Source organism: Malurus melanocephalus, unplaced genomic scaffold (assembly GCF_030028575.1).
Source record: "Malurus melanocephalus ecotype Western Australia unplaced genomic scaffold, MMel_1.1 scaffold_467, whole genome shotgun sequence".
Lineage (NCBI taxonomy): Eukaryota > Metazoa > Chordata > Aves > Passeriformes > Maluridae > Malurus > Malurus melanocephalus.
Genome location: NW_026623699.1, coordinates 453,906 through 480,258, shown reverse-complemented (window position 1 = coordinate 480,258; position 26,353 = coordinate 453,906). Strand labels below are relative to the sequence as shown.

At 40.7% G+C, this 26,353-nt stretch overlaps 1 protein-coding gene across 1 annotated transcript; it reads left to right on the top strand.

Moving 5' to 3' along the window:
* Positions 1-4,926: 4,926 nt before the first annotated feature.
* On the top strand, positions 4,927-24,855 carry AKIRIN2 (akirin 2). Its single transcript, XM_057380704.1, has 5 exons — positions 4,927-5,596; positions 16,152-16,295; positions 17,005-17,154; positions 20,816-20,887; positions 21,190-24,855. The coding sequence occupies exons 1-5, from the start codon at positions 5,392-5,394 to the stop codon at positions 21,198-21,200; spliced, it is 582 nt and encodes a 193-aa protein (XP_057236687.1). The 5' UTR covers positions 4,927-5,391; the 3' UTR covers positions 21,201-24,855.
* The last annotated feature ends 1,498 nt before the right edge of the window (positions 24,856-26,353 follow it).

The window sequence follows — 26,353 nt, the reverse complement described above, 5'->3', positions numbered from 1 at the left end:
CAGAGTTTAGCAAAATGCAGTGTTTCTCAAAAATCCAGACAAAGAAAATTATATATGCAGTTTAAAAATGTGAATTCTTAACAACAGTAAAAGGGAGGAAAAAAACTGATKGGCACAATGTAAATGTTAGTGTATAAAAATGTTTGGCATTGTGGGGTAAGGATATTTAGGACATGATGATTTAAGGCACTCTTTCTTTAGGTTGCAGTAGCATTTCCAGTACCTCATGACACTGCCCTCCTTATATACCATTACTTTTTTTTGTGATCTTTCACAAGGCTGTGACTGATGAGAGAAGAGTACTGATCCATGCTTTGCTAGTTGATGCTTTCCTGAAATCTTTAAGGTAATTGCAGTAGTCAGAGTGCAAAATTTTATTCWGTGCTTCCTAATTATTCTATATCCAGGTCTGTTAGCACAATTCATGCACATACACCAGTGAGTTTAGTAATTTTCTTTTTATAGCTGCAATATATTATTCTGAATATAGGTGAACTGACTCAAATGGGTTATTCCTGCTTCACATCCTTGCAAGTTATCACATTTTAACTCCAGCAARCGACTAAGCACCACACACTCACTCACTCACACTCCCCTAGTGGGAATGGGGAGAGAACTGGAAAGGTAAAAGGAAGAAAACTCATGGGCAGAGATAAAGACATTTTAATAGGGAAAGCAAAAGCTGTGCACGCAAGCAATGCAAAACAAGGAAGTAATTCACTGCTTCCCGTGGGCAGGCAGGTGTTCAGACATTTTCAGCAACGCAGGGCCCCATCAACACCTAACAGTGATTTGAGAAGTCAAACTGTGTAACTATGAATTTCCCCTGACCCTTCTCTTTCCCCAGCTTTYTATGCTGAACATGATGCCATATGATGTGGAATGGCCTTTTGTCAGTTGGGATCAGCTGTCCTGGCTGCGTCCTCTCCCAACACCCTATGCACCCCCAGTCCCCTCTCATTGGTGGGATAAGAAGCAGAAAAGGCCTTGATGCTGTGCGAGCACTGCCCAGCAAAAATGAAAACATCCTTATTTTATCAACACTGTTTTGGTCACATATCTGAAACCTATCCCACACCAGCTACTGYGAATAAAATCAACTCCATCCCAGCCAAAAAGAGCACACCAGTAAGCATCAATACTACACAATCCCTTCTTGCATAAACTAAGCCTTACCTAAAGCCCACCTAACCTGCAACTAAAGACTAGGGTTTATTTTCATCCTTGCTAGTGCTACTGGAAAAGTGTTCTGGAAACTCRTTCTTTTGGCACTTATAAATCCTATTTCCAGTTTGGGTGAGGTAATTGACAGTTCCTGTATCAACACAGTCTTTATCACTAAAGTAGATCTCCTGAACTTATTTCTTCCTTGTGCTTTTAGAGAAAAATCATAGACTTCGACAATTAATAGGGGTAATAGGGGTATTTATGTTATTTAAATAACAACACTTTAATTTCCTGGGGATAATTTTCCCATTTACACTATTTTAATCAGCTCAGGTAATCTAATTACCTTTTCCTATACAAGTTCTTGTTTTAATTAACCTTTCCTGAATATGTGGAAGTAWATACAGTATTTTAGAAGAAATAGGTGTTTTGAATGTTGTTTATATTGGGAAAGATACTTCTGTACTTCTGCTGGAAATACCTTAGTACCTCAGGCCTAAGAAACAGATTTGTCCTATTGAAAGTCAATGCTTGTTGCCAGTTCAGATCATAATTTTTGGTAGAGTTTATCAGCATAAGTCAGCATTTAAAGAAGCAGAGCTGATCTTCATTGACATATCTGTCTTTCATTCCTGTTCCTGTGTAGCCTTTCCCTTTGGCCAGCACTGTCTATGTTACTATATAGCAAAGCAGACTGAGACATTTATTCCTTTTGGCTGTTTTTTCCATCTTACAATTCCTGCACTAACCTCCATTTTTTCAGCTTAACTAATCCCWTCGCACTTGGCACCATACAAATATTTCACTGACATCATGGCAGATAACCACCAGTGCATTTTGTCCACAAAACTTGCTACCACAGCGTGTGCTTAATACATAAGTAAGATACCTTTGGTATGCATGTCCAAATTCAAGTGGCAAGACACCATTTAAAGTGAGTTTTGTTCACTTGGGGTGAAATGAACAAGGCATAGAAAGCTGTTCAGCTACTCAGTGGTCCTGTGCTGGCAAGCATGACTGGTTAATGAGAAATGAGCCATGTGTGAAGTGGACCCTACATCAAATGAATAGGATGTCTCAAAGAAAAAGAAGAGGAAGCAAAGTCAAGGTGGTATGTAAAGAAAATGAGAGGAAGACTCAAAAAAAAATCAAAAACCAAAACGAAACCAGAAAAAACAACCAAACAGCAACAACAAAGTATGGGGAAATGTAGCAATGGCAGAAGGAAGGGGAAGAAAAGAGAATGCATAAAGCCTAACATTTGGTCCACTATGACATTTCCATCACCATCCCAAAGCAATACACTGAAATGATTACTTTCCCMCCTCAATCAGGGCTGCACAGAGATGAAAATATTGTCGTGTGTCAGGACTTGTCCTTTTAACAGGTGTCATGCTCGAAGTACAGATTCAATAAAATCTATCACAACACCAGCTACAAATAAGCTCTCCCATTTCCAGTATTAATAAAATTTGTGGGTCCGATTTATTTTTAAAATATTCTTATATAATTTTRAAGGCACCCCATGTAGCACATAATGGGGCACTGCAAATTGGTTATATAATAAGTAAGTAGAAGAAAGAACAATATAAACAGTGGTTTGCAGCCTTGACCCTATGGTGTTTCCTGCCACAATGAAAGTAAAAACACATGTTCCTTGACAACCATCAAGCACTTTGTCACYGCTGTTGGACATTCCGCTGCCTTAGGGCTTGTCTACATGCAAAGCTACATTGGTTTGGCTGGGTTTAATTTGCTGCAAAGGACTGTGTGAATTCTTATTTTGACCTAAATCAAGACTTGCTTCCGTTTAGTTCAACAAATTAAAGGTCAGATAAAAGCCAAGTAACTCTGTTGATTAGGACAATCACGGTTTTAATCAATTGCTTACAATTTTAGTGCTGCTTGTGCCGGCAAAAGCTGACTTTCTAGTAGCTTATCTTGATGAAGTTTCTGATTCCTCAGACTGTCTTAATTGATTTAAATTGTGCCTGAATGGTCCTTAGGATCTAGTGCCACATGGTTAATGTAACCAAATCTTTCCTGCTGCTGAATGAAGACTATATATCTAAAATAATAATTTCAGTGGGAAAGTGCTGGCTACTCTGAAATTTATCTTTCTTTTCCACTACCACACCCAAACACAAGCACTTCTCAGCATGCYGATGATGGCAGAAGCAGGGCACAGGGCACTCAAAACTAAAGAGCTGCATCAAACACACACTGAGAGACACTTGGGGTTTCCTTAATTCAAAGCCTGCAAAAGCAATTTTGCCTTAGTCTTGCTGGGTGAAGTGCTTGGTAAGAGTATTTAACACCGGTTCCCAAATGCAGGGAAACCTACATGCTTAGGGAAATGTAATGGAAATGAAGACTTCAACAGATGGAAAACTAGCCAGCATTATTCCAAAGAAAATTGTCCACAGAAGTAGATATACCAGTACAGTAATAGTAGGACAATTACAACACTGTAATAAYATCAGTTCATTTCCTGAGTCTTGCTGCAGAGAAGCAGAATTTGTCTTAGTTTTAGAAAGGCTTGTCAGCATCCTCATTTCCAAGGAAATACTCTAAATACTTCCTCTTCAGAGGAAAAGCTCATAGCAGAAGATTAATTTTGAGATTATCCACGATTAATTTTAGGCCAAGGCAACTCAGGCAAAGGTAAGGTAAMTTTCAAGTAATTGCTCCAACACTGTCACAAGCTATCTGTCACAGAAAACAAATGATTTGTTGAAAAGGAAGGCTAGGTCACATCACCATCTGAAGCCTATGCTACACCAAGAGCAACACAACCACAGTGCCAGCACAATCAGATTGGTATTTAGACCGACTGGGTGCTGCTATGGATTAATTAACAATATATGCCACACACCAAACGTGCAGCAAATCTTGCTTCCAAAGAATGCTAAGATTTGTGGGGGGTTTTCAYGCCATTAGAGGAAGCTTAGCTTCTATTTCAGAACACAATCAAGAAACACCAAAGGATTAAAGTTTTATGAGGGCATAGTCATCATTTTATCTTTCAAACATAGCCTGTCTTTGTGTTCATGGTTAACAATATTAGCTACAGAAAACCTGAAAATCACATATATTTTGGGGCTTATTAACCTCTGCTAGCTTTTTCACTCTGATGAACTCTGTAACACAGTTTATTTCAATCAGGAAGCTGCACAGGAAAGAGCTGTGCTCTTCCCAGCAGCAGCTTTATAGTTCTTTGAACCTCTTCCCTCACTATCCTCCTTAAGCAAGAATTTGCTGCATGCAACTGCACGGAAACCAGTCGGTTACGACGAGACACGGATCCCGACAGCGTGAGGCCTTCCCACGCGTGTCCTTAGATGTCACCTCGGACTGCCGCACGCTCTCTGTCCTGCCCTCACCACGGGGGCCACTAAACGCACTTTGCCCCCGATTTCACATGCAGCCAAGCGCCACGCGGACACACATCCGCCGCCGGAGCCTCTCGACACCTGCGGTAACAGGAAAGCGGGCCGSACTATCGGCCTCTTTGTGTCCTCGCGTCCCAAGGGAAAGCTGCCGGCCCCTCCCCAGGGTCCCGCCGCGACCTCCATCCACACCCCTAGCCGTACCCTCCCAGGGGGGATTTAAACCAGAACCCGGAAGCCGGCCCTGCCGGCGCGGCGCACGCCGGGAGTTGTAGTCCCAGCTCCCCAGTAGCCATCCGGCCTTTGGGCGGAGGCCTGGGCGGGGAAACCACGAGTCCCGTGAGCCTCTGCGGCGGGGGGGGCTGGCGTTTGAACCGGYGGCGTTGTTATTGACGCCATATTGCTGGTGCGGGGGTTACGGCCGGGAGCGCCATCGCCGCCGCCATCGCCGCCGCCCGGGCCCCGCCATCGCCATCGCCCCGCATCGGCCGCCCCGCAGCGCACACCTGGGACCGGCACCGCGCCCCTCGGCACTGYTCGCACCCCGCCACCGGCTGCGGGCGGAATTTGTCCCGGCCGGGCAGGGCGGAGCGGGCGGGGAGAGCGGAGATCCAGCCGGAGTGAGCCGGGGCTGCTGCTGCCGCTGCCGGGGCCGCTCCCTAGAGAGAGGCCGGCGGGGAGGCGGCGGAGGCGGCCCTGACGCAGCCGCCCCCTCCTTTCCCTTCCCTCCCCCCCAGCCCGCTCCAGACAGCGGGGAAGACGCCTCTGGGCAGGGCCGGCTGCTGCTTCTTCCACCGCTGCCCCTCGCTCCGAGCCCCCTTGGCCGCTCCGCGCCATGGCTTGCGGCGCCACTTTGAAAAGGACTCTGGATTTCGACCCGCTGCTGAGCCCGGCGTCCCCGAAGCGAAGGCGATGTGCGCCATTGTCAGCCCCGGCCTCAGCCGCCTCCTCCTCCTTCGCCGCCGCTGCCTCCTCCCCGCAGAAATATCTGCGCATGGAGCCCTCGCCCTTCGGAGAGGTKTCGTCCCGGCTCACCACAGGTGAGGGACCCCCAGTGCTCGGCAGCACCCCCTCCCCCCCCCAGGGGCACTTGGGCGGGGAGGGGACCGGGAAGGCGGCCGGGAAGTGGGGAGAAGGAAGAGGGGAGGGTTGGGTGGGTCTGGCGTCCCCCTCCAGCCATTTTCTGCCGGGCTGTGCGGCTGGCAGTGGCCGGGGCGATCCCTGTTCGGCTTGGCACCGAGAGACACAATAGAAATGGCCGTTTGCAGCAGGAGAGGAGGGGGAGGAGGAGGAGGGACGGGGAGGAAGACGGGGGGGGCGGGTTGAGCCGATGCGGGCGGGTGGCCATGGGGAAAGGGGTCGGTGAAGGCGGGGGGAGTGAGACTGAGGAAAGGGACTCGAAGGTTGGAAGGAGGGGTGTGTATGCTGGTGGGGGGAAGCTCGATCTTAGGAAAGGGGGAGGCCGGATTCTCTTTTTTTCCTCCTATTCCACGGGTGCCTGGATGTGGCAAGGAGAGCCGCCGGGGCGAGTCGAGCTGCGCAAACGCTGGGGGCGGCAGGGGACGGGGGTGTGACCGAGGTGGGGCTGGGGTCGGGAGTGGGGGAGTCGGCGGGGCCCCAATCGATCCTCGCAGCCATTATCGGTGGGTCGAGGCAGCGGCACCTCCTCCCGTTGCTCAGACATCGGGGGAGGGCGAGGGGGGCAGGGCGGGGAGGTTGGCTTGTCATCCATCACCCGCAAAACGCCAGTGGGAAAGGGCAAAAGCGGATAAAACAAAGGGGTTATTCCACTTCCCAGCCCCTTAATACGGGCCCTCGTGCCGGATAACCTATTGTGTAGTATCCTTAAAAGTTCCGTAGGAAAACCGAGCGTTAAAGGCGGTTGCGTTAAACTCTCAAGGGTGAGAGTTGCCTTTAGGGCAGATAAAATGGAACCGGGCGGTCTCCTCGTATGGGAGACGCGGGGCAAGAACGAAACCCGAAACCCTTTTATATTCTTAAGGTGCGAGAGATGAGTCAACGGCGGCCCTAAAAGCTCGAGGTCTGCTTGTGTAATGGTTGTCAATTAAAAATCAGCCGAGTTCTTTTTAGTTGCGAGTAGGGAGAGAAGAAAGGAACAAATCTTGGCTGGGCGCAAGGATTGATTGGCCCATGCCCTGCTTAGTCCAGTGGGCAGCTTCCAGCAATGCACTCAGGGCCGGTGCAGCTCGCGGCCATGAGCGGCTGTAGCGCCGAGGTATGGATGCATCCGTGTCCTTTGTGTGCAAGGAAAAAAAACCCCTCTGCAGTTGTTGCAGCAGAATTCCTTCCGCTGTTGTGTTTGGTACTCCCTTTTATAACAAAAGTTGGCTCCAGGTTACCAAGCCCTAAGTTTGCATGTTCAAATTGTCATCTCCACGTAGGACAGTGCCTTGTTTCAATATTCTTAGTTTGGAAAACTGTAYCGTACAATACATCTTTTACAGGTTTTAATCAAATAATAAAAAAATGCATTGGAGGAAATATAGAGGGCACACAGAGTTAAACTTGGCATCAGTGCCTTGATATTTTTTTGAACCTCTAGGAAAGGATCTTGAATGAGTCAGCGGTCTGGGATGAGAGTTGTGATGGATGGCACTCCCTGGTACAGTGAGGCAGTGCATGTAGTTTGAAATAGATATTTAAAATCAGAATTAATTTTATTCTTTTAGAAGAGAAATGTTGCTTCTTTGCAATGATTTCTTTTGGTTTCTTTCTTTGGGATTTGGAGATCTGAGGTTATYAATATTTAATAAAACTATTGTATGGCTAGTAAATATGTTTTGCTGAAAGAACACAAAATTTTCAGCAGACAACCTGCAGCAGTATTTGAGGTAATACTTAAACTGCTGTCCTAACCTTTCTGAAGGTCTTGAAAACTGAAATGTGACTCGAGCAAATGCAGGCCTCTTTATCTCCTGAGAAAATCAGAGGTGCAGGTGGTAATCCATGTGAAAAGGTGATTTCTGTACAGACAAGGATGTATTTTATGTATAAAAAGTTTGTGTAATATAAAGAGTGAAGGACGGTAAATTAAAACATCCCTTACAGCCTTTGAATGCTCCTAAGCAAAACTTGAAGCATTTGTAAGTTGTGCACTTTTACATAGGTTTTGCTTAAAAGCTCCCTCTGTGGTTTCTGTGACAGAAAAAAAAACWCTTTATGCCGTGCTAGTATAACTGAATCTGTTAATCAGTTTGCCTAGCTTTTACTATCAGTTGAATTTGGGGATATTATGACATTGTGTGTGTTTCATTTCGACCCTCACCGAGCAAAATAGAACTTGTAATTTTAAAGGGGCCTGTTGAAAGATCGTGTGTGATTAATCTAATTTTGTAAATGTTCACCTGACCTAATAGTTTGTAGTTTTCCTGGTAGTCACTTGGAAGAATCAGATGGTTTGTTCTAGAGCTCTGACTTAGGTTGAGGCCTAGTGTTCTGCAGAAATATAGATAGCTTTCCATTGACTGTAAAATGAGTTTGCATGATAATTTCTGATGCAGATGTCTGCATTAGGGTCAGATAAATCTTGCTCTTTGTGTGAAAAGAATTCCGGTCTGATCTAAAAATTGTTCCCAACTGAGTCACCGTTTTGTGTTAGTTTTTGTGTTGGGAAATTTATTAACAATAGCCAGAATGCAGTTGACTCGACTTAGCTTTTTCTCAGCCTTTTGCTGTAATGCATAGATTTCCAGCACTTTAAAAGTTTCTGTCTGAATTTTGTGTAATGAAAATTAATGGTCACATGACATCAGAGCTCTGGATATAAAGGATCTGATGCTTAGACTTTATTTTACCTTCATGCTTAAGCATTTTTCTTCTGTCTGATACTCTGACCTGGTRGTGTTTAACTTCACCCATAGTGGAGGCTGTATCAGCACCAGGACTTCTTACCACCTCGTTCATCATTTCAAAAATTGTCTGGAAGCAAAATACAGATTGATTGAGAGGTATGCTGAGAACTGAGAAAACAGTKTGGTWGTCAGATGAGAAAACAGCTGTCTGTATAGAGTGGTCAYGGACAAATAACCAATGTCTGTTTGGGAGAGGATAGGCTTATTTAAGATGAAATTTATCTCTCAAAAGAGTGTTTTAATATTTTGTGGTTATTTGAACAGCTGTTAGGTCACTTCCAGTTTCTCCGTGAATTTGGCTGCCAAACTATAATTGTGGCTTTACAGTCTGTACTTTCTGYGGAATTGTGCTTACTGGCTTGAGCATACTCTGTTAATTTTTGAATAGCATTATTGGCATGTAGAATKATGTTWTTAAAACTCTGTTCACCATAAGCAGTGCARAACATRCCTGCCTGGCATAAAACTGCTTTAGTTTTGAAGGAGTGGATCTTATTTTTTCTACTTTTGAATGCTACAGAGGAGTTTTAGTTTCATGTTTGTTCTGGCTATAAATGAGACTGTTCTGTGTGATCAGAATAACTGCACCTGGGTCTGGATGCTGCCTMTGTGTTATGCATTACACTTGTTGGGTTTCCTCTGAAGTCCAAAGGGTGCTTTTTCTGTTYCAAAGCTGTTAAATAAATTCAAAGGTGAAAGGAGGAAGCAGTGGCAATATTATTTCTCTGTTCTCCTGGATGTTTTGGTACTATTGTTTGCAGTTTTACTCTGGTGACAGGTTGTTTGGGGTGTGGAAAAAAAGGAAAAACTAGACTTAAATCTTTGAAATTCAAAGGCAGGTCAGTTGTTGAAAGCCTGCATGTCTAGATATTTCTGAGATTGAAGCTACAGTGGGAAATACAKTTCAGAGAAATGGGGGGACTGAGGGGAGAAATAAAGTTGATTTTAGGGATTTAGATCTCCTAATTACTGGTACATGGGAATTCAGAAGACAAACTGAGATCAGTGGCTTTTTTCCACAGTCCATCAAAAATCAGAGGTTAACTTGCAAGAACTTTATKCAATCAGAAAGAATGTTGTATTTAAAAACAGTTAATGAAATCACTTAAAAATCCAGACTTTTGCACATGCAGGTTTTCTYCCATCTGAAACCTTCATCTGCCTCTACACTTCCTCAGCAACTAACTAATGTTGCAAACCAAAAACTGTAGTGGGTGGAGCTGTTGAAAACATGCCTTCAACTCAGGTCACTGGTTGAAATCCAAGGAGAGATAATGTCAAAAGTTRGACAGAATGTGGAAAGTGTAGAATTTATGCAGTATTYAGTAATTAGTATGCCTAATTAGTGTATACTGCWCTAAGGGCAGTTACATGGCAAATGTCTATAGTTAAGGATGGCAAATGGAGTTGGTTGTAAGAGTCCCTTTCATAAGGGGCGTTTTATAAACAGAAGATAGATACATTTGCCTTTAATATGTCCTTTTTCTTTCACAGAATAGTGTGGAAAAAGGTTGAGCTGATTGACATAGTTTTTCAAAGTTAATGTATGAAAATTTCTTTGACCTTTTTGAATAGGAAGAACTGTTAGTCTTCCCTATGGGCTGTCCTCCTATGACCTTTGAGTTGCCCTCTTGAGCAAACTGAACTAGTTCTGTCTGAAACTTGGTCAGGCAATGGCCAGTCATAGGTTTAGCTTCCAAATGAACAGATTCAGTGGCTTTGGAATGTGACATATTAGTAGTGCTGCATCTCTTTCTGCCTAATTTCTGTTTTGTTAACATTTATCCACATGTGTATTTATTGCTAAATTATCTTGGTGAGATGCCAAGTTTCTCATTGTGCTCCAGTATTGCAGAAATCATTAGGATTTAAAAAAACAAAACATTCCCACCCCTTAAAAAAGTCACATAATGGTTGCATCTGTACTTTATAATTCAATTTATATGAGAAATTTCTCTATAGATGCCTGTAGTGACTGTTAATGTTAAATACCCTTGGTTGTAGGTGCCATAAGATGTTGAAGYTTTTTTTTGTTTCAGTGGCAAGTCTGATAAATGCAGTGTAACAATTTTTYATGTGAAGGGAAGGCTCTAATTGCTGTGTCTAATACATTTTGCATTGCTTGATTTATTTTTCATTCCTCAATCCCTTGATCAGGAGAACTGGGACTTCCTGAAATAACACATTTGCAGAATGAGCTAATGCATATGTGAGCASCCAGCTTGTCATAGGAGAACCAGAACGTTTGTCAGCCTGAAACCTTGAATAATTGGATCTCTTGAGGTGGCCTGCTCTGTGCCCCACTCCGTGGCAAGCTAGCTGCTTTTGTCCATTCTGTAGCTATAGCCAGTGGCTATGAGGTGTCAGCATGTACCTATTAACAGTGTTCTCTCTGGCTTAGAGCATGCTTCTCTGAGGGGGAGCATTGTTTCCAAAAGTATGTATTCTGTTACTGATGTCTTAACATGCCTAATTAAGAAGCATAAGTGGAGTGATTGATATCTGCTACCAAGAGCAAGAAAGTAAGTGGAATATCTGGGTTGTTCTAATTTCTGTCTCTACCCGGGTTCCCTGGTTAAGTAGGAAAAAACTTGCGGAGTACTTTTATCCATTGCGCTGCTGTAGCGCTGCCTCTAGGGGAAACTGATACCTTAAAATTAATGTTGTATGTCAGTAGTGTAGTGGGAAGACCAAAAGTAGGAATGTGGTAACATCAGCTAGGTGTTGAATAAGGATGAAGGCCTAATGGAAATGTTACATGTTAATTTGAACTAGGACAGTGGAGCATGTATTGCTTTAACAGAAGTTGAAATCCCTGAAGATGCATGCCATTGATATCAGGACAGCATTTGATTGACTACGTCGAAGAAATCTCAGGCATGGTTCAAGTTTGAATGCATATGTTGAATGGTGACAATGCAAACTGAAACCTGAGCTAAAGGTTCCATTTCAGGTCAGGAGAACTGCTACTGTGATTTCGGCGCATTGAGTCACCTTCCTGTGTGTTTACTGAATTTCCCTTTAGCTAAATGAGAGAAGCCATGAACTGTGATGAGAGATTGATAGTTTAAAAATCAAACTCAAAGAAAAAAAAWTCTTCAGGTGAAACAATCAGCACCTTCATAGCTGATAAGCAGTTATTAAAGTGGAGAAGATAATTGTGTTGTTTGCCTTGTTACCTTTTTATGTTGAACTGCTGTTTCCTTTGCGCATAATTTCTAGGTAATTGYAGGTCAGGATGAAGTAATTAGATGGCAGAATTCTGAAAAAGATTAACTTGACTTTTTATAATGAATTAAAGGAAGTAGGAAGACTACATCAGTCCTTGGAAATGAATATTTGGCTTTGTAATGCATTAGTGTGACAATCATATTTCAGATGTCAAACTTGAACTATAATTTGCCCCCTTCACATTTCGTTCTCTCTTCATTCAGAAATATTCATTCTCCAAATCACATCTCAAGTTCTGAAAGACAGTTGGTGTGAATACTGTCCTTAATGCAAAATTTAATGAACTTGCGTATTCAACTATATGCACACAGCTCTGGATAAAAGAGAGTATCCATGCATTTCATTACATTCAGGTATATTTGATGAATGCCTCTTGCCTTCGGTGGTTATGGTGAGACAAAGGCAGTTTTTGTTTGTCATTCGTTATCTTAGCCTTGAACCTGAGGAGAAGAGGGCAAAAAACAAACTCTTRTGTAACTGGTAGAGATTCATAGTCATGTTGGATTTGAAATGCCATTTATGAAGTACTAATTAATTTTGGTGTTTTGGCAGTGTGTCTTATTCTTGCTGTTACACCAGATTCAGCAAGTCTGATTTTCAGCACMTCTGCCTGGTGTTTCTTGTTAAATAGCTCTGTGCCTTCAGAGGCATCTCTAACCAGTAGGAAATGCTGAGCACAGGGGGTAGAGTAAAATGACAAAGAAACTGAGGATAGGCCACAGTGATGAGTGTTTCATCATATTAAATATATTCCTTTTGTCATCTCAGATCAAACCATTATCTGATGTACAATATCTGAGCTTCAGCATATATTCAAGATGGATGGAAGCTTTTATTTAAAATATCTAATCAGTGTAATATATGTGATTCAAGTTCTCACTTAAATTTTATAGTCTTAGAGAAGCTCGTTTAGACTAGATTTTCTTTTGTGAGTGTACTTTTAGATTCTAGGCTTTTTATATAAAATAATCCGTTAATTAAAATGCACATCATTGTTGTAAAGGACAATTTGGGCCTCCATGCTGAGGAGCACATAAAAAAACTGTGCTGTGTTTGACATGAGTTAAATGCACATTTTAATTCAGTTGTGCACTGCAGAGGGAATAGTCAGAAGTAATTGGAAGCAAGAGAAGTTAAAAAACTGAACTTAAAAAAGCAGTAAAGTTTCCCGGAAGCAAAACTAGGTTGGATCTATTGATTCTAAGCTTAGTTTAACTGGGCTAGAGTTTTGAAGGTCTTTACTGTTAAATGTCTGCCATATAGGTGTTCAGACTGGTTTGCACTGCCTTAATACTTCATGGATTCCTGCAATTGCTGAAAAGCTATAAAAATGCTGTTAATGTATTTTTATGGAATTACAAAACAGAAATTAAATGGTAGAAGTAACTTGGTGCATTTAAACAGTTTTTCTTACTGTACTAGATTATTTTAATTTGGCATTCAGGTTTTCATTTAAAATAAATCATAAATATTTGTAGGCTTACATTTCACTTCACAGTGAAGTAGTTTTAAGTCAAAGATTKTATGTCATTTTAAGTAAATGAGAATGTATACTCAGCCTTTGCTGATACAAAAATGTGCCTGCTTTATTTGAAGTGTTCCTCRTTTGATCATTCATGTGAGAAGTCATTGAAAGTTTGGTGCTATGTTGACTGTTAATCTCTTTTTTATAAATGGTAGAAATCAGGAAGAGTTGAGTCATTTTCAGTCTCCTTGCCTACTATCAGCAAGGTGCTGAGTACAGCTTATAGTCCRSTCCTCTGTGCTGAGCARTAGTGCCTTAAATCTTCTAAGTTAGTCTGAGTAGAGGRATGCCATTTACCAAACCAGGTTAAGGACATGCTTAACACGTGTTCAGTCAGTGCTTAACATTTCCGCCTTTTTTCTCTTGGTTGCTGTTTGCCATGTAGGCAGTGTCTTATTTAAATAGCCCCTTCCTTTAGCCCRCTTTGCTTAGTGTTACACATTTAGCTGAAGTCACAGTAATGCAAACTATCAAAGTGATGTTGTCAGGATGGGGATCTTCCAATGTATGGTGTTTCTTGAGATTCTTAATTTTCACAGCAAGTTTTGAAGGTGGCAGTTTGAAAAATGTTGCCAGATGAGAAGTAGATGATATTGCTGTAATATCATTGAGACTTCCTTGTCCACAATTCMGTATTTTGTCTAAATTATTCCTTGTTTAATTTACAGGAGTTGTTTGGACTGGAGGAAACATGTCATATGATTGTTGATTTAACTCTTGCAGTTTTATCAGTTGAYCAGGGTTTGTTTAGTTTTTTTGTCCTTAATGATTTTGGTGGTTAATGAGGTTTGAGAATGTTTCTGCAAAAAGGTAACAGAAGGGGAGCCGTAGAGATGAATTTTATCCAAAAAAGTTTGAAATTTTTCTGATGTGTTGCTGATGTTTTCACAGTTCACATGGAGTTCGGAAAGTATGGCCAAGCCAAAGTAGTCATAATGAAGGATGGTCATGGTCTGTTACATTCTTCAGTTAATACAAATGCAGTGTGAATATGTGCAGTCATGTTTTTCATAGTGTAAATGTGCTTTAGGACAGATGTCATCCTATGAGCTAATTTGATTCCCATTTAAAATTAYGCAGTATCACTGCAGCCAGAACAGCACTTGATTTTGGCTAGAATTGTTTTACCACCAAATGCCATTGAGTAAAAATATTGGTGGGCCATTCTGTGACTGATGGTGTGTATGCACATGACAGACTCTACATGGGATTCTGTTTCATTTTGGACGCCTGACTGCATCTTGGTTTAACACAATTTGTGTAATTTTGTACCATGCTGGAGTGTGTATATCTTGTCCCACAAAAAGTATGAATCCTCCATTCCCCCCAAGTACTTAACCCTCATACTTTGTCACATTTCCTTCTCTTAATTTACCTGCTGTGTTTTTTAAATTGTGTCTTCTGCACTTGCTTCTTTGAACCATATTATTGACCTCCCATTAGAGAGTTGAAAATTGTACAACTGCAGGCATGGACTGAAAAGGTATAAAGTCCTTAATCAATGGACAAAATCCAGGAAGCTCCTTTGCTGACTTTCCTGTTGACTGGAAACATTTTCTCTYTCTTTATGAATGGAAAATCTCTAGACTGACTCATGGAATTGAATCATGACAGTGTTTAAACATCTAAAATGAGAATTGGTAAGTGTTTGCTTCCAGTTGATCTGGCAGAGGCTTCAGCCACTGACTGAAGAAGGTGGTAGCTGAAGTTACCTGCATCCCATGGTTCCTGATTAGAAAATGTTCAGGTATGGGACCTCAGTAGCATAGAGATTACAAACATGAAAATTGATTTAGGTTTTCATGGTATTGTATTGGCAAAATGTGGAGCAGAAATGTGGAGGAAGGTTCTGAATGGAGTCCTTTGCAACTCTTGACGGGATCACGTGGATTTGTATGTGCCTGAGTTTTAGAAAGCTGTCTTCGCTAAAAAGTGTAGAAGTCTCAGTGGAAGCCAATCCTGCAAGTAATTTTTTTTAATGCATTTGTGCATTTAAAAGTAAGAGTTCTCATAAAGCATGAGGGTCTTTGGAAATTGCTTTATGGGAGGGTCTTGTGCAAAAAATAGAAAATTACTGTTTATTTTCTTTATTATTTTACATTGCCAGAGGATATGCAGTTAGGCCACTGATGCACCTGAGACCCATTTGGTATGTGGCATTTCAGAGAGAAGGCACACAGGATTGGTAGTTCTGTTGAAAAGATTTGTTTTTCACTTACGATTCTACAGTGGAGATGAAATTATTAAAATAATTTTCTGTATTTTATACAGTGCAGTCAAAAGCTGAACTACATATTGCCATATTCCCTTAAAAGAGACTGCTTATCCATCCATTGTATTTATTTGGATAGATTTGTGGCTGTCAAACTGTTGTGGAAGGCTTTGTATTTTGACTGTTGGCCCCCAGTTCTTTGATACTTTAAGCAGTAGGTGCTTAATGCATATTGTCTAAATGTTTTCATCTTCACTGTGTTGCCCGTAGGCCACTAAAGCTACAGAGAGGAATTGTAATTCATGTGGATGTTTTATTTTGGAGTCTCTTGTATCTGTTAACTCTGTGAGTGATAAACACTGTATGAGGGAGAGGGATGATGGCTGATTTAATKTATGAAGGGAAGATCATTAATACCAGTATAGGTTTTACAGTCTACTTTTTATCCATGTGTATTGTATCATTCCTCAATTTTAGGATGCTGTTCATTTTTGTTACCAGTATTCAGGTGCCAGTACTTGACCTTAACTGAGAACATTTTTGCTAGTGTTCTCCTGGTGAAAACAGTCTGGGTCACCTTTCTTTTAATTAGTTTAACTGCTTTATGTCTTTGGTAAAACATTGTGGGTTTTGCAGGCCATGTTTTGAGAGTCTCTCCATCTATCTTTTATCATGTGTTATTTATCTACTGCATTTGATGTTTAAAAGATAAATATTTTAGGGTTTTTTTTTTGTTTGTTTGTTTGGTTTTTTAGAACAAATTCTGTACAACATAAAACAGGAGTACAAACGCATGCAGAAGAGAAGACATTTAGAAAATAGCTTCCAGCAGACAGATCCTTGTTGTTCTACTGATGCACAGCCACATGCATTTCTCCTTACTGGACCAGCTTTGCCAGGTACCCAGATAATTCTGTGTAATTTTGCTGTGTTTTCTTAGACTCTGCTTGTGTAAACAATTTTTTCTAGTTGCTTGGTGGTTTGTGGCACCTTCTCACCAGTTACCATTGGGTTTTTGGCCATAAAATGTGTGTAATGCTGCCATATTCTGTTATTCTGTCCATTTGAGTAAATAATTTTCTCCATATTTGTTGTGTTATGGCACATTTTCAGTAGTTAGTTCTTTTTTTTGCARTAATAGCATTGATCTAGAAGATGGTAGCTTTTCATTTTAAAAATTGGTAGAACACAAAGCTGGCATTGTTTTCAGGACACCATTCTGCCTACTCTTGTCAGTGATACTGTAATAGGCTTTTGCAAAGCTGTCTTTGCACCAATATACTGTGTTGTAATACTGTACTGTAATTCTTACATAAAATAGAAGCTTAAATTTGTACATGGCAACTGCCCTGTAAGTGGTGTTCACAGTGTTTGTGTAACACTCKTGGGGTTTTGATAGCTGTGTGTGTTGTCCATTGTAGATGTCTTCCTTTTGGGCATCCAGTTCTATTTCAGTAGTAATTAGGAGGATCAAATAGCAGAGAAAGCCGTCTTCAAATGTTTTGTAAAATTCCTTTAATGCAAAGATGTGAAAAAAAACTGGTTATAAAAAAATGTTTCTGATCTGCTTGTAATTGTAAATTGATATGCCCAAATATTTAATTTTAGGTACTTCATCTGCAGCATCATCACCATTGAAAAAAGAACAGCCCCTGTTTACTCTCAGACAAGTTGGAATGATCTGTGAACGTTTGCTGAAAGAACGTGAAGAGAAAATCCGTGAAGAGTATGAAGAAATTTTGACCACAAAACTTGCAGGTATCTTAGAATTCAAATAATGTGTCACAGTGAATTTGAAAACCTTAAACTTCTGCTGTTCTTGTTACAGTGTATGTTTTTTCTGACCTAATCTGATGAAGGAATGGGTTTGGATACATGACAGAAAACATGGTGTTTGCTCCCTTCAATATTTTTTTTCTTCTATGCTGTTTTGCATAGAAACCATGATTCCTAGTTGTTACTAATCAGTGGAAAACAGAGGTTTTATTTCAGTTAGAACTTTCTCTTSCTACAATTTCTAAATTTGTAGTTTCCACTTCTTGGTTTTTTTTCCTCCAGAAAGACTGCCTTTAGAAAGACTTATGGAAGGACTGGTTTGGTTTGTTGTTCTTTTTTTCCTGCTTGGGAACTGACTTCCTTTTTCTGGAATTTGGCAAGATGACAGTACCTTTTCCCTAAAATCCCTAAGATTTCCCTTTCTCTTCCTGGTCCTTTCTATTACACTCCAGCCAGCAGTGTTTGGTATCTGCTTGAGAGTTGGTTCAGCTGTTTTTCTGATGCTYCATGTTGAATTCTTATATTTCACAAGTCAGCTGAAATTCTTGGCATCTGATGCCAGCTTATAAGCTGATGATAAGGATCATCCTAATGTCAGCATTGTAAATAGCACCTTTCTTCAGTTTTTGAGGTCCTCTACTTCTAAGCCTCTTGCTAGCATTTGAATACCTAAATTCTTGTGCATTCAGAGGTAGGTGCTTTCACAYTATGATTTGGAGTCTAATTTAATATTTAGTGTGATAATGAAAATCTGAACACACTGTTCAGCAGACWTGCTTTTGAATATCTACAGCTGTTCTGCTTCCTACCTGAAAATACATCAGAAATAAAGTTGGGAGGTCTCTTTGGGTATGGGAATAAAGCCTTTTGCAAGCATGCACATGCAGAAATTCACCAATTTCAGCAATCCAATCACTTGTYGATTGCTTGTGAGAGTATTGTCTCTGCACCCTCGATTCTGTTCATGTTCTGCACTTGGCTGATCTGCCATTTCTGTGTAAGAAATTGCTGTAGTTCTGTGTTCCTCTTAAATCTACATCTGTTTACAATCTAGAGTTGTGAATACTTCTGTTGTTTCAGGCCTAGTGTTCCATTTCAGTGTTTTTCTTTTTAACCTGCTTCAGCCTGGTGAATGAGGACTCCATAGAACCTTTTCCTCCTAATTTATGTATGTTAGGAATTGGGTCATTTCTCATGTTTTCTTAAATGCRTTTCACTTAGTAGAGATCATAGCCATTGAAGACAGTAGAGATTTATATTTGTTCCACACACTTTCAGAGTACAAGCTTACAGTTCTTTGCAAATAGGAAGCCCCTCTCTCAAGTTCCTTACATGTGCTCCATCTTTCAGGCTCTAAGGGAGCATTGTTGGGTTTGTTTCTGAGGAAGCGAGGGCATTGAAATCTGTCTGGGGTTTTGTGATTTAGTGAGATGTTCTCAATGTTCTTACCGTGTGCATTGCCGCATCACAGATACAAAGCCAGTAATACATTTTCAACATTATATGGAAATTGGGAAAGAGAGACTGTCAAAAGAACTTAGAAATTCYTTGCATAGAAAGCCAGTTATGGTTGTCTGCTGACAGAATGGTTATATCCATTTCTAAAATTTGTACTGTGATATGCTTGCTTACAAAAGTGAAGTCAAAGGAAATGTAACTGGAAATTTCATAATAAATCAATCACAATTGAATCGCTTCTTTCAAGTGACTTAACTGAATGTTTGCATCTTGGATATTTTCTGAATTAGAGTTGTCTTGTAGGTAGTGAGCCAGATACTACCTTTTCTTTTCCGTGTTCTTTGCGAACAGAGTAAATGGAAAATTCAGATCATTGTAATGCCCTGATTTCCCTTCTTGCCTCGGTTACCTGAAACTGCTGTGTTAGCACAACCTTGGGTTTGCAATGGCCTTAGYGAAACACTAGCATGAAAGGTTTTAAAGAATCTGTGAAAAAGAGCCTTTTATAATATTTTAATTGTATTTGTGTTCCTGTCATTTAGCCACGTGACTTAAAAGAGTTAGGATGTATATGTTACAGTGATACAAATACCTTTGCAGTGTTCACTTAAATTTTCAAGTAGTTCCCTGTAGGCTGCTCCTGCCTTTGGATTGCTTAACTTCTGTATCTGAATGCCACTGATAGGGGTTTTTTAGTAACTGGATTTTTAAAAATTTSCCAAGCCGTAGTTTTAACAAGCATAAGCATGATGTTACCAAGCAGCTATGTATGTTGACTTCCACCTTCACAGAAGAAGGTTTGCAAATTTGATTTTGGCCTTTAATACATACTTTCAGGGAAAGTTCTAGTTGCTGTTATTTTTTTAAATTGTTTCTGGGCACTAGATCCTTCAATCTGCTCCTTGTATTATTTTGTTATTTGGCTAAAGTCCTCACTTGGCTTCTGAAAAGCCTTTGTTCAGAGCTGCAGTGAAAGAGGTCCTGCTTGTGGGCAGAGGGGAGCTGGCTGTTGTGACCCTGGGTCCCCTTGGTCATGGGGGATGAATGTCCTTAGATCTTTGGGTCCGGTCCGTACTTTGGGCTGCTTCTGCACTACTTGCTGATTACTGATACCCTGTTTACTTCAAAGGTGAAGCTCATCCCTGCAAGAGRATGGGGACTTTATTGGGGCAAACCTGTGGGACTAGGAACCACTACAAATCTAACTGCATTTTTGGTTGAAGATTGCCTTCTTTGACCTTGCCCTTTTCTCAGAACACCCCACATTGCTGMACATGTATTTTTCCACAAGGGAGGAAGGGGAATGGAGAGGAGCGGCATCTGGTAGATATTACTCTCCTTGTTCAATTTCCTAATTCTGAAAGGTGATAYCCTGCTGATGAGTGCAGTATTAAAACTGAATAAAATATTGCGAATGTATTTGTATGTATGTGTGTATAGAAAAGAGTAACCTTTCTGGGAAATAACAGTGCTTAGTTCAAAGCCAAATATGTTTCATATCAAAATTTCATTTCAGATGACACAGTAGCCATTTTCATGCAGTCCACAGCAACTATATGTCTCCCATAGTAGCTACTTCTGTGATTGGAATTACTCAAAAGTTAGTCACATAGCATTTCATCCTTTTAGTTTCTTRTTTGCTTTTGATTTTCTGACGGTCAGCAAAAATTTCTAACTGTAGCAAATCCCTTTCCTGTACTTTTGTGTTTCCATTTCATTAAATTAATTTTCTTAACATCTGGTAGTGATATGAGCAGAGAAATTGTTTCCAACACTAGCACTGACCTTTATGCCATGTTTTCCTTAACTACTCTGCCCCCATTATGGTTCTGTAAAATGGGAACACCTCGTTTCTTCAGAATACAGTGTGTGATACTTAGCAGGTGTGAAGTAAATTGAGGTYTTTGTTATGTGCAGCATAACTGTMTTCGAGTTTATTGCCATCTTTCTCATTTACAGAATTTTGTAAGGGAAAGTCTTTTAATTAAGGGGACATTTGCTGAATTGTTCTGGAGGATAAAAAAGAAATGGCAGATATGAGCTATATAACATTACTTAAAACTACTACTAATTGGGGGGGGAATGTGTTTAGCTTGTATGATTTCTGTGTATAAAAATTAGCCCTGAGTATTTTTCAGCTTGAGTTAAACTGAATACTCACACTTGTATTGCTTCATCCTTGCAGAACAATATGACGCATTTGTGAAGTTTACGCATGATCAGATCATGCGACGATATGGAGAACAGCCTGCCAGTTGTGAGTATCTATTTCTTCTGGTCCCTGTAGCAGCATTGAATTACCAGATATTCAATAATTTAAATGGCCATTGTTTGCTGTTAAGCTGCTAGGCCCTAAGGTAAAATACTTTTAAATTGATAATATGGAATTTTGAGGTTGAAAGCAAAGTGAGAGAAAATGCAGCTTGTGTTTAAAACATCTAGAACTGTTTCCTGTAGGTTTTAGTTTTGRAACTAGTTTTGATACTGCCATAGCAGGATTGTGTAGAGCTAACATTTGTTATCTCTGTCATTAACTCGTGGGTTTTTTTGTCTTTCCAGATGTTTCATGAATCACACTTTCTGCATATGTGGGCTGCCCTATACACCCTGTTTTATTGTTGCAAGCTATCCCAGTAAAGACTTGCAGCAATGCCATATTTTTTTCCCCCCTGTGAACACAGGTTATTTCAAGCTTTTGTCAGTGGCAACCACTCTTATGCAGCAACTGGTTTTGGAGTGCTCCCTGATGTCAGTACCACCTGGATGTGGACCTTTGCTACCTGTAATAATACCAGTGGCCTCATTTGCTGTATCATTACAATTTGGCTTCTTATGTTAATAAGTTTGAAAAAGTAAAGGATTAAAGCTGGTGTTCTAGAAGTTGCCCTTCACTGGTTGTGTAAATAAAAATGTAGAATGACACTTCTGACTGAAGTTAGTGTGGTTTTCATAACTGTGCACTACAACAAAGCTGTAATCACAGTTAAGTTAGAATGTAATCCCAGGACAATTTTAAGCAAATAGCCCACAGTACTGCCTGTGAAATAGTGAAGGAGGGCATTTCTGTATTCCATGACTTTTTTGGGGGTTAAGAATGGGTTTATATGATTTCTCATTTTTGTAGTTTTTATTTATTCTATCAGTCTTTAACAAATGTTTATTGCTGCAATTTTTCAGTGTATCATTGTTTTACTGCCCTTGTAGTACTGGAATTTAGTTGGAAGAATAAAACATTTACTTCTAATCTGTTTGTTTTTAATATRCAGGTGGAACTTTGCTGTGTATGAATAAACTTAAATTTGAGTGTTTTAAACTTCATTCACTAGCAATAGTGGGTGGGTCCGTTTAAGCTCAGGAGAAGGAAGTGGATTAAAATCTCAGGTCATTCTTCAGAGACAGAGAAATCTTCCTTAGATTGCCTGTATTGTTTCTTGTGGAAGCATGTTTGGTACAGAACTGACATGAAACTGGTGATTTAATTTCTTGTAGCTGACTGCCAACAGCAGCTGCACTTGCCTTCCTTCAGATTTCAGTGACACATTAAAGGAAATCTGTTCATGAGTAGAGCAGGTGTGTGTACTGCAAGCTGGAACAGTGTACGTATTGCAAGAGCTGAAGGTGTGTAATGTCTGCTCAGGGTTGAGGGCCTTGCCGTTGGATGCGTTCAGCTGTTGACAGACTGCTGTATCAGTGCTGGCTGYGCAGTGCTCTGAATCACTGCAGAGTTCCTGCATGGCAAGTCCAGATCTGTGTGTTTTGGGATAGAAGTATTGCTACCAAAGGACTTGAGTTACATGCTTTTGGGACAATAAAGCAGTTTCAGAGTAATCCTTTGATTATAAACTGCTGTCTTCTCTAACTTAGTGTTAGCTTCTGGTTAAATGGAARTTGCTCTGTGATGGATCTCTGTCCCATTTCAAATTAACAGTGGAGTTGTAGTTGAAGCTGGTAGATGTACTTGGTAATTGGCTCATGTTGATGCTTAGTTATGAACTCTGGTTCTTGGTGAACTCTCACTTAGAAGATTGAARCTTCAGAATTGGACACATTGCTCACAATATCAGAGTATTTTCTGTTCATTTCCTGAAACCTGTCTTACCTAAGTCCTTGGATTGTTTCTGCTTCAGAATCCCAGAAATGAGAAATCTCTGCTGGACTCCCCTCTCAGGTCTTCTGTCACTGAAGATAAAAATTTCAAGGGCTGTAATTTCTTTTGTCTGCCTTGGAGTCCTCAGTCCCTCTCCTTCCTGCTCTTCACTTTGACTTTGTTTTTAAGTTGCCCAGGCCAGGAAAACCATTKCTTCTAGGTGGACCACCATGCAAGTAACAGCATCCTGGCACATCCTATGTGTTTCCCGTGTTCTTATCTTTCCCTTTGGGATATTAAGATTTACAAATTAAGAAGTGATGTCATGTTGGCACCCAGCYACTCCTGCACTGCTCCATATTGATGCATAGTAAGCAGTCTTGGGGCAGATGAAAAGCATGGCACCATGGGTGCTGATGTATCACAGCTGTGGTATGCTTAATTTGTGCCTGTTTTGGAAACACGGTTGCATTCTTTGAGATTTTTCAGTTTTTRACCTGCTGCTTGCTCTGTCTTGGACTTTAAAATGGGTCCTTTTCCTAATCTCAGTGTCATATCTGGTGTGATGAATCACATGAAAGGCTTGTTCTAACAGGTGACAGTCTTCAGTAGGAAAACGGTTGGCAGCTTGATGACTATTGAAAAAATTAGGAAAATTGGGGTKCTGTGAGGAGCTGACTGGTGCCTGAGAACAAACTTGCTTTGCATGTCCTTTTCAAAGGCTGAGTCAAGTAAAATTTGGTATAATTCAGTAATTACTCAGTTCTTGGCATTACTTTGTGGTGGCCACATATATTTTTAAATTTGTATGTAACTGTAATCTTACCCAAAAGCCAAGCAAGCTGAGAAGAGTTAATTGGAACTTAACAGAGTGAAACCAAAGATCTTGGTTAACCTGTTTTTAAGGTATATGTGTATATTCCTTTCCAAGCAGATCTCAGTTACTGTGTACTTAAAAAAGGAGCAAGTAAATCCTGTGTGTTGATTTTTGTGTCCAGATGTGAGAGCAATATAACCATAAGATGATTCTGCATTTTTCAGGGTTGCAAAGGAAGGTGATTCAAGCAGTTTTCTGTACTCTTGAATAGCATGACCAGTTTCTGCTCAGAAACTTTTGTGAAAGCTCCCTTCATTCTGAGTTGGGAATTGGGAACGATTTAAGCTGATTCCACAGTGGGAAGAAAAAAATCGAGGCTGGTAAAAGTGTAAAGAATTTCTGCTCTTGTTAACCAGTGCTTGTGACTTTTGTATTGGAAGTCATTCTCAGTGATGAAAAATGTGAGAAAGAATGGCTTTTACAGATACCTGGCCTGTTAATAGTTTATTGCAGTTGTAGGCTTCAAGATAAAATTACAAACTTTTGTGTTTGAAGCCAGTAGTGCAGTAGTGTAAAGAGGTGTCAAAGAACAGCTCCTGTAACAGTAGGAAGAAAAGGTTTGAAAATTATTTTAGTGAGAGTTAACATGCATTCAGGTCTGATTTTTGGCAGTAGTTCTGTTAAAAGATGTGGCTACCTATGATACAGTTTGCAGTTCAGAAGTGAGGCTTTACACTGTTAAAGAGTTTCAAAACTGCTACAGACTCTATCACTTTGGGTTTTTTGTCCTGTTTTCTTTAAGTGAATATTGCGTTTTCTTTAACTGAACATTGCAGACAGTGAAGGTTTTCTGGAATATCTGCAAAGCATGGTATTAATATGCAGACAGTTGTAGAAACTAATTTTTAATTTTCCAGTTGAAATCTGTATTTCAGCTRAGGTGTGTGAGGGTGTTATTGATGTTGGTTCCAAGTTGAGTGATGTTAAGCACTTTCCAGGAAGCTAGGACAGATTGCTAAGTCCAGCCTCTGAAGAAAGGAAGGCAGACTAAATTRAATTTATGACCAGTTCAGTTTGTGTTTTAGCTGTTTAACCTTCCTGTGCTCTGCTGAAGAAGATGAAATGTGAAGTACAGAATTAAAGGTTTGATCCTGAGAAACCATATGTAGCACAGCAAATGTGACTTTAWCCTTACCAATTTGTTACTAGTTGAAGGGAAGAAACAGCCATTAACTCTTATTAATTTTACTGTTTTAATGTTATGTTGCCTGCACATTTGGGGATTAAAGGCCACACACTGTTGAGGCTGGTTTCTCTTTATTTCTGAACGTTTTTCCCTCTGTGGGTGTGAAGGTTAGCAGAGGGGGGGGTGGCAGGGAACAGCTACACAGCAAAGCACTTGGCTCCCTGTCCTCTTGCACCGAGATATTGGTGCTGCTCCCCTTTCATTTGTCAAGTGTATTTGCGAGATAAATGGGGTGAGGTTCTGGATGGGGGATGTTCAGTGTTTCCCTGCTGAAATGTCTTGCTTTCTGCTCTGCTGCTGGAAAGCTGCCTGTATATGCTACTGAACAGGTCCCTGAGCTTGGTCTCCAGGGAAGAATGGGAAATTTTTACCTGTGTCTTGGCACTTTTGCAGATGCTCTACTGAGATCCTAAAACTCATACTCTTGAGGTTTTTGTCATTGTTTCCCAAGTGGTATGTTCTGGCAGTAGAGTCTGGTAGGTTCCTCTCCTCCCCCTCAACTGCGTGACAGCATTCAGAAACAGGCCCTCACTTAAGCACAGCAGGATGTGTTGCTCTGACTCTGCAATTACTGCATTTGGAAAATACAGGACTCTTACCCTCTCTGAGGGTATTTAAAACAAGCCTGACATCTCTTACATACAGACCCGGGTAAACAGCTTGATAAGTTACTGGTTTTCACAACARGACTTACCCTCCCCAGTACAGATCTAGTTTATGAAGTGATTCTGTCCTCAGAGCTCCAGTTGCTAGGCTGAAGTGTCAGTGCAACTAAGTGGAAGCATCTGGAGTATAGTGATGGCTAAACACAGACATCACATCACTTCAATGCCTCAGAAAATGAACCCTGTAATCCTTTCTCAGTCAGCTGAGGATGTGTGGAAATTTTTCAGCCTTTTACARTGAAGTAGTTACCATTCAACTTTGCAGTTGGCTGCGAAGGACAGAGTCTGAACACCTCTCTAAACTGCAGCCCTTTCTAGGTACTAATGCTGCCCTGAAGTCCCTGTCCATACAAAGTGCTGTAATGTGCCTGTCAAAGCCCTTGAGAGGGTTTTTCAAAGCAAGGCAGACACTGCTCTGGAGGGCATTGCAGCTTTGTCACTTTGGTTTCTAAGCTTTTCCCATGGTTGAAAAGCACAGGACAGCGACATCAGTTTAAACACTTTTGGAACATTTTTGTTCCTTAAATGGAGTCAAGTAAAAGGTTGGTTGGAGAAGGCTTTTCAAAGATGGATAATCAGCTGAGCACAGCTTTTACATGCTCAGCCAACAGTTGCTTTCACATAGCTGTTTCCTTTACCTATATACAGCACAAACCCTCGGCAACAAGGGAAGGGTGCATGTGCACCAGGCGGGGATTTTCCCACTTCCACCTGAGTGCACAAGTGCCATGTTCTCAGCCTACGCTGACACAAGTTTCCCTAACAGCAAAAGTCAGCTAGTACCCATCAAATTCACTAGAAAGAGGGAATAATTTAAACTGTTCACTTTTGCTCTTAATCAAACAGCAAAACTTTGTATCTTCATAATTATTCTGTCCCCTTCTCTCACGCAATGTGTTTGGAAGAAC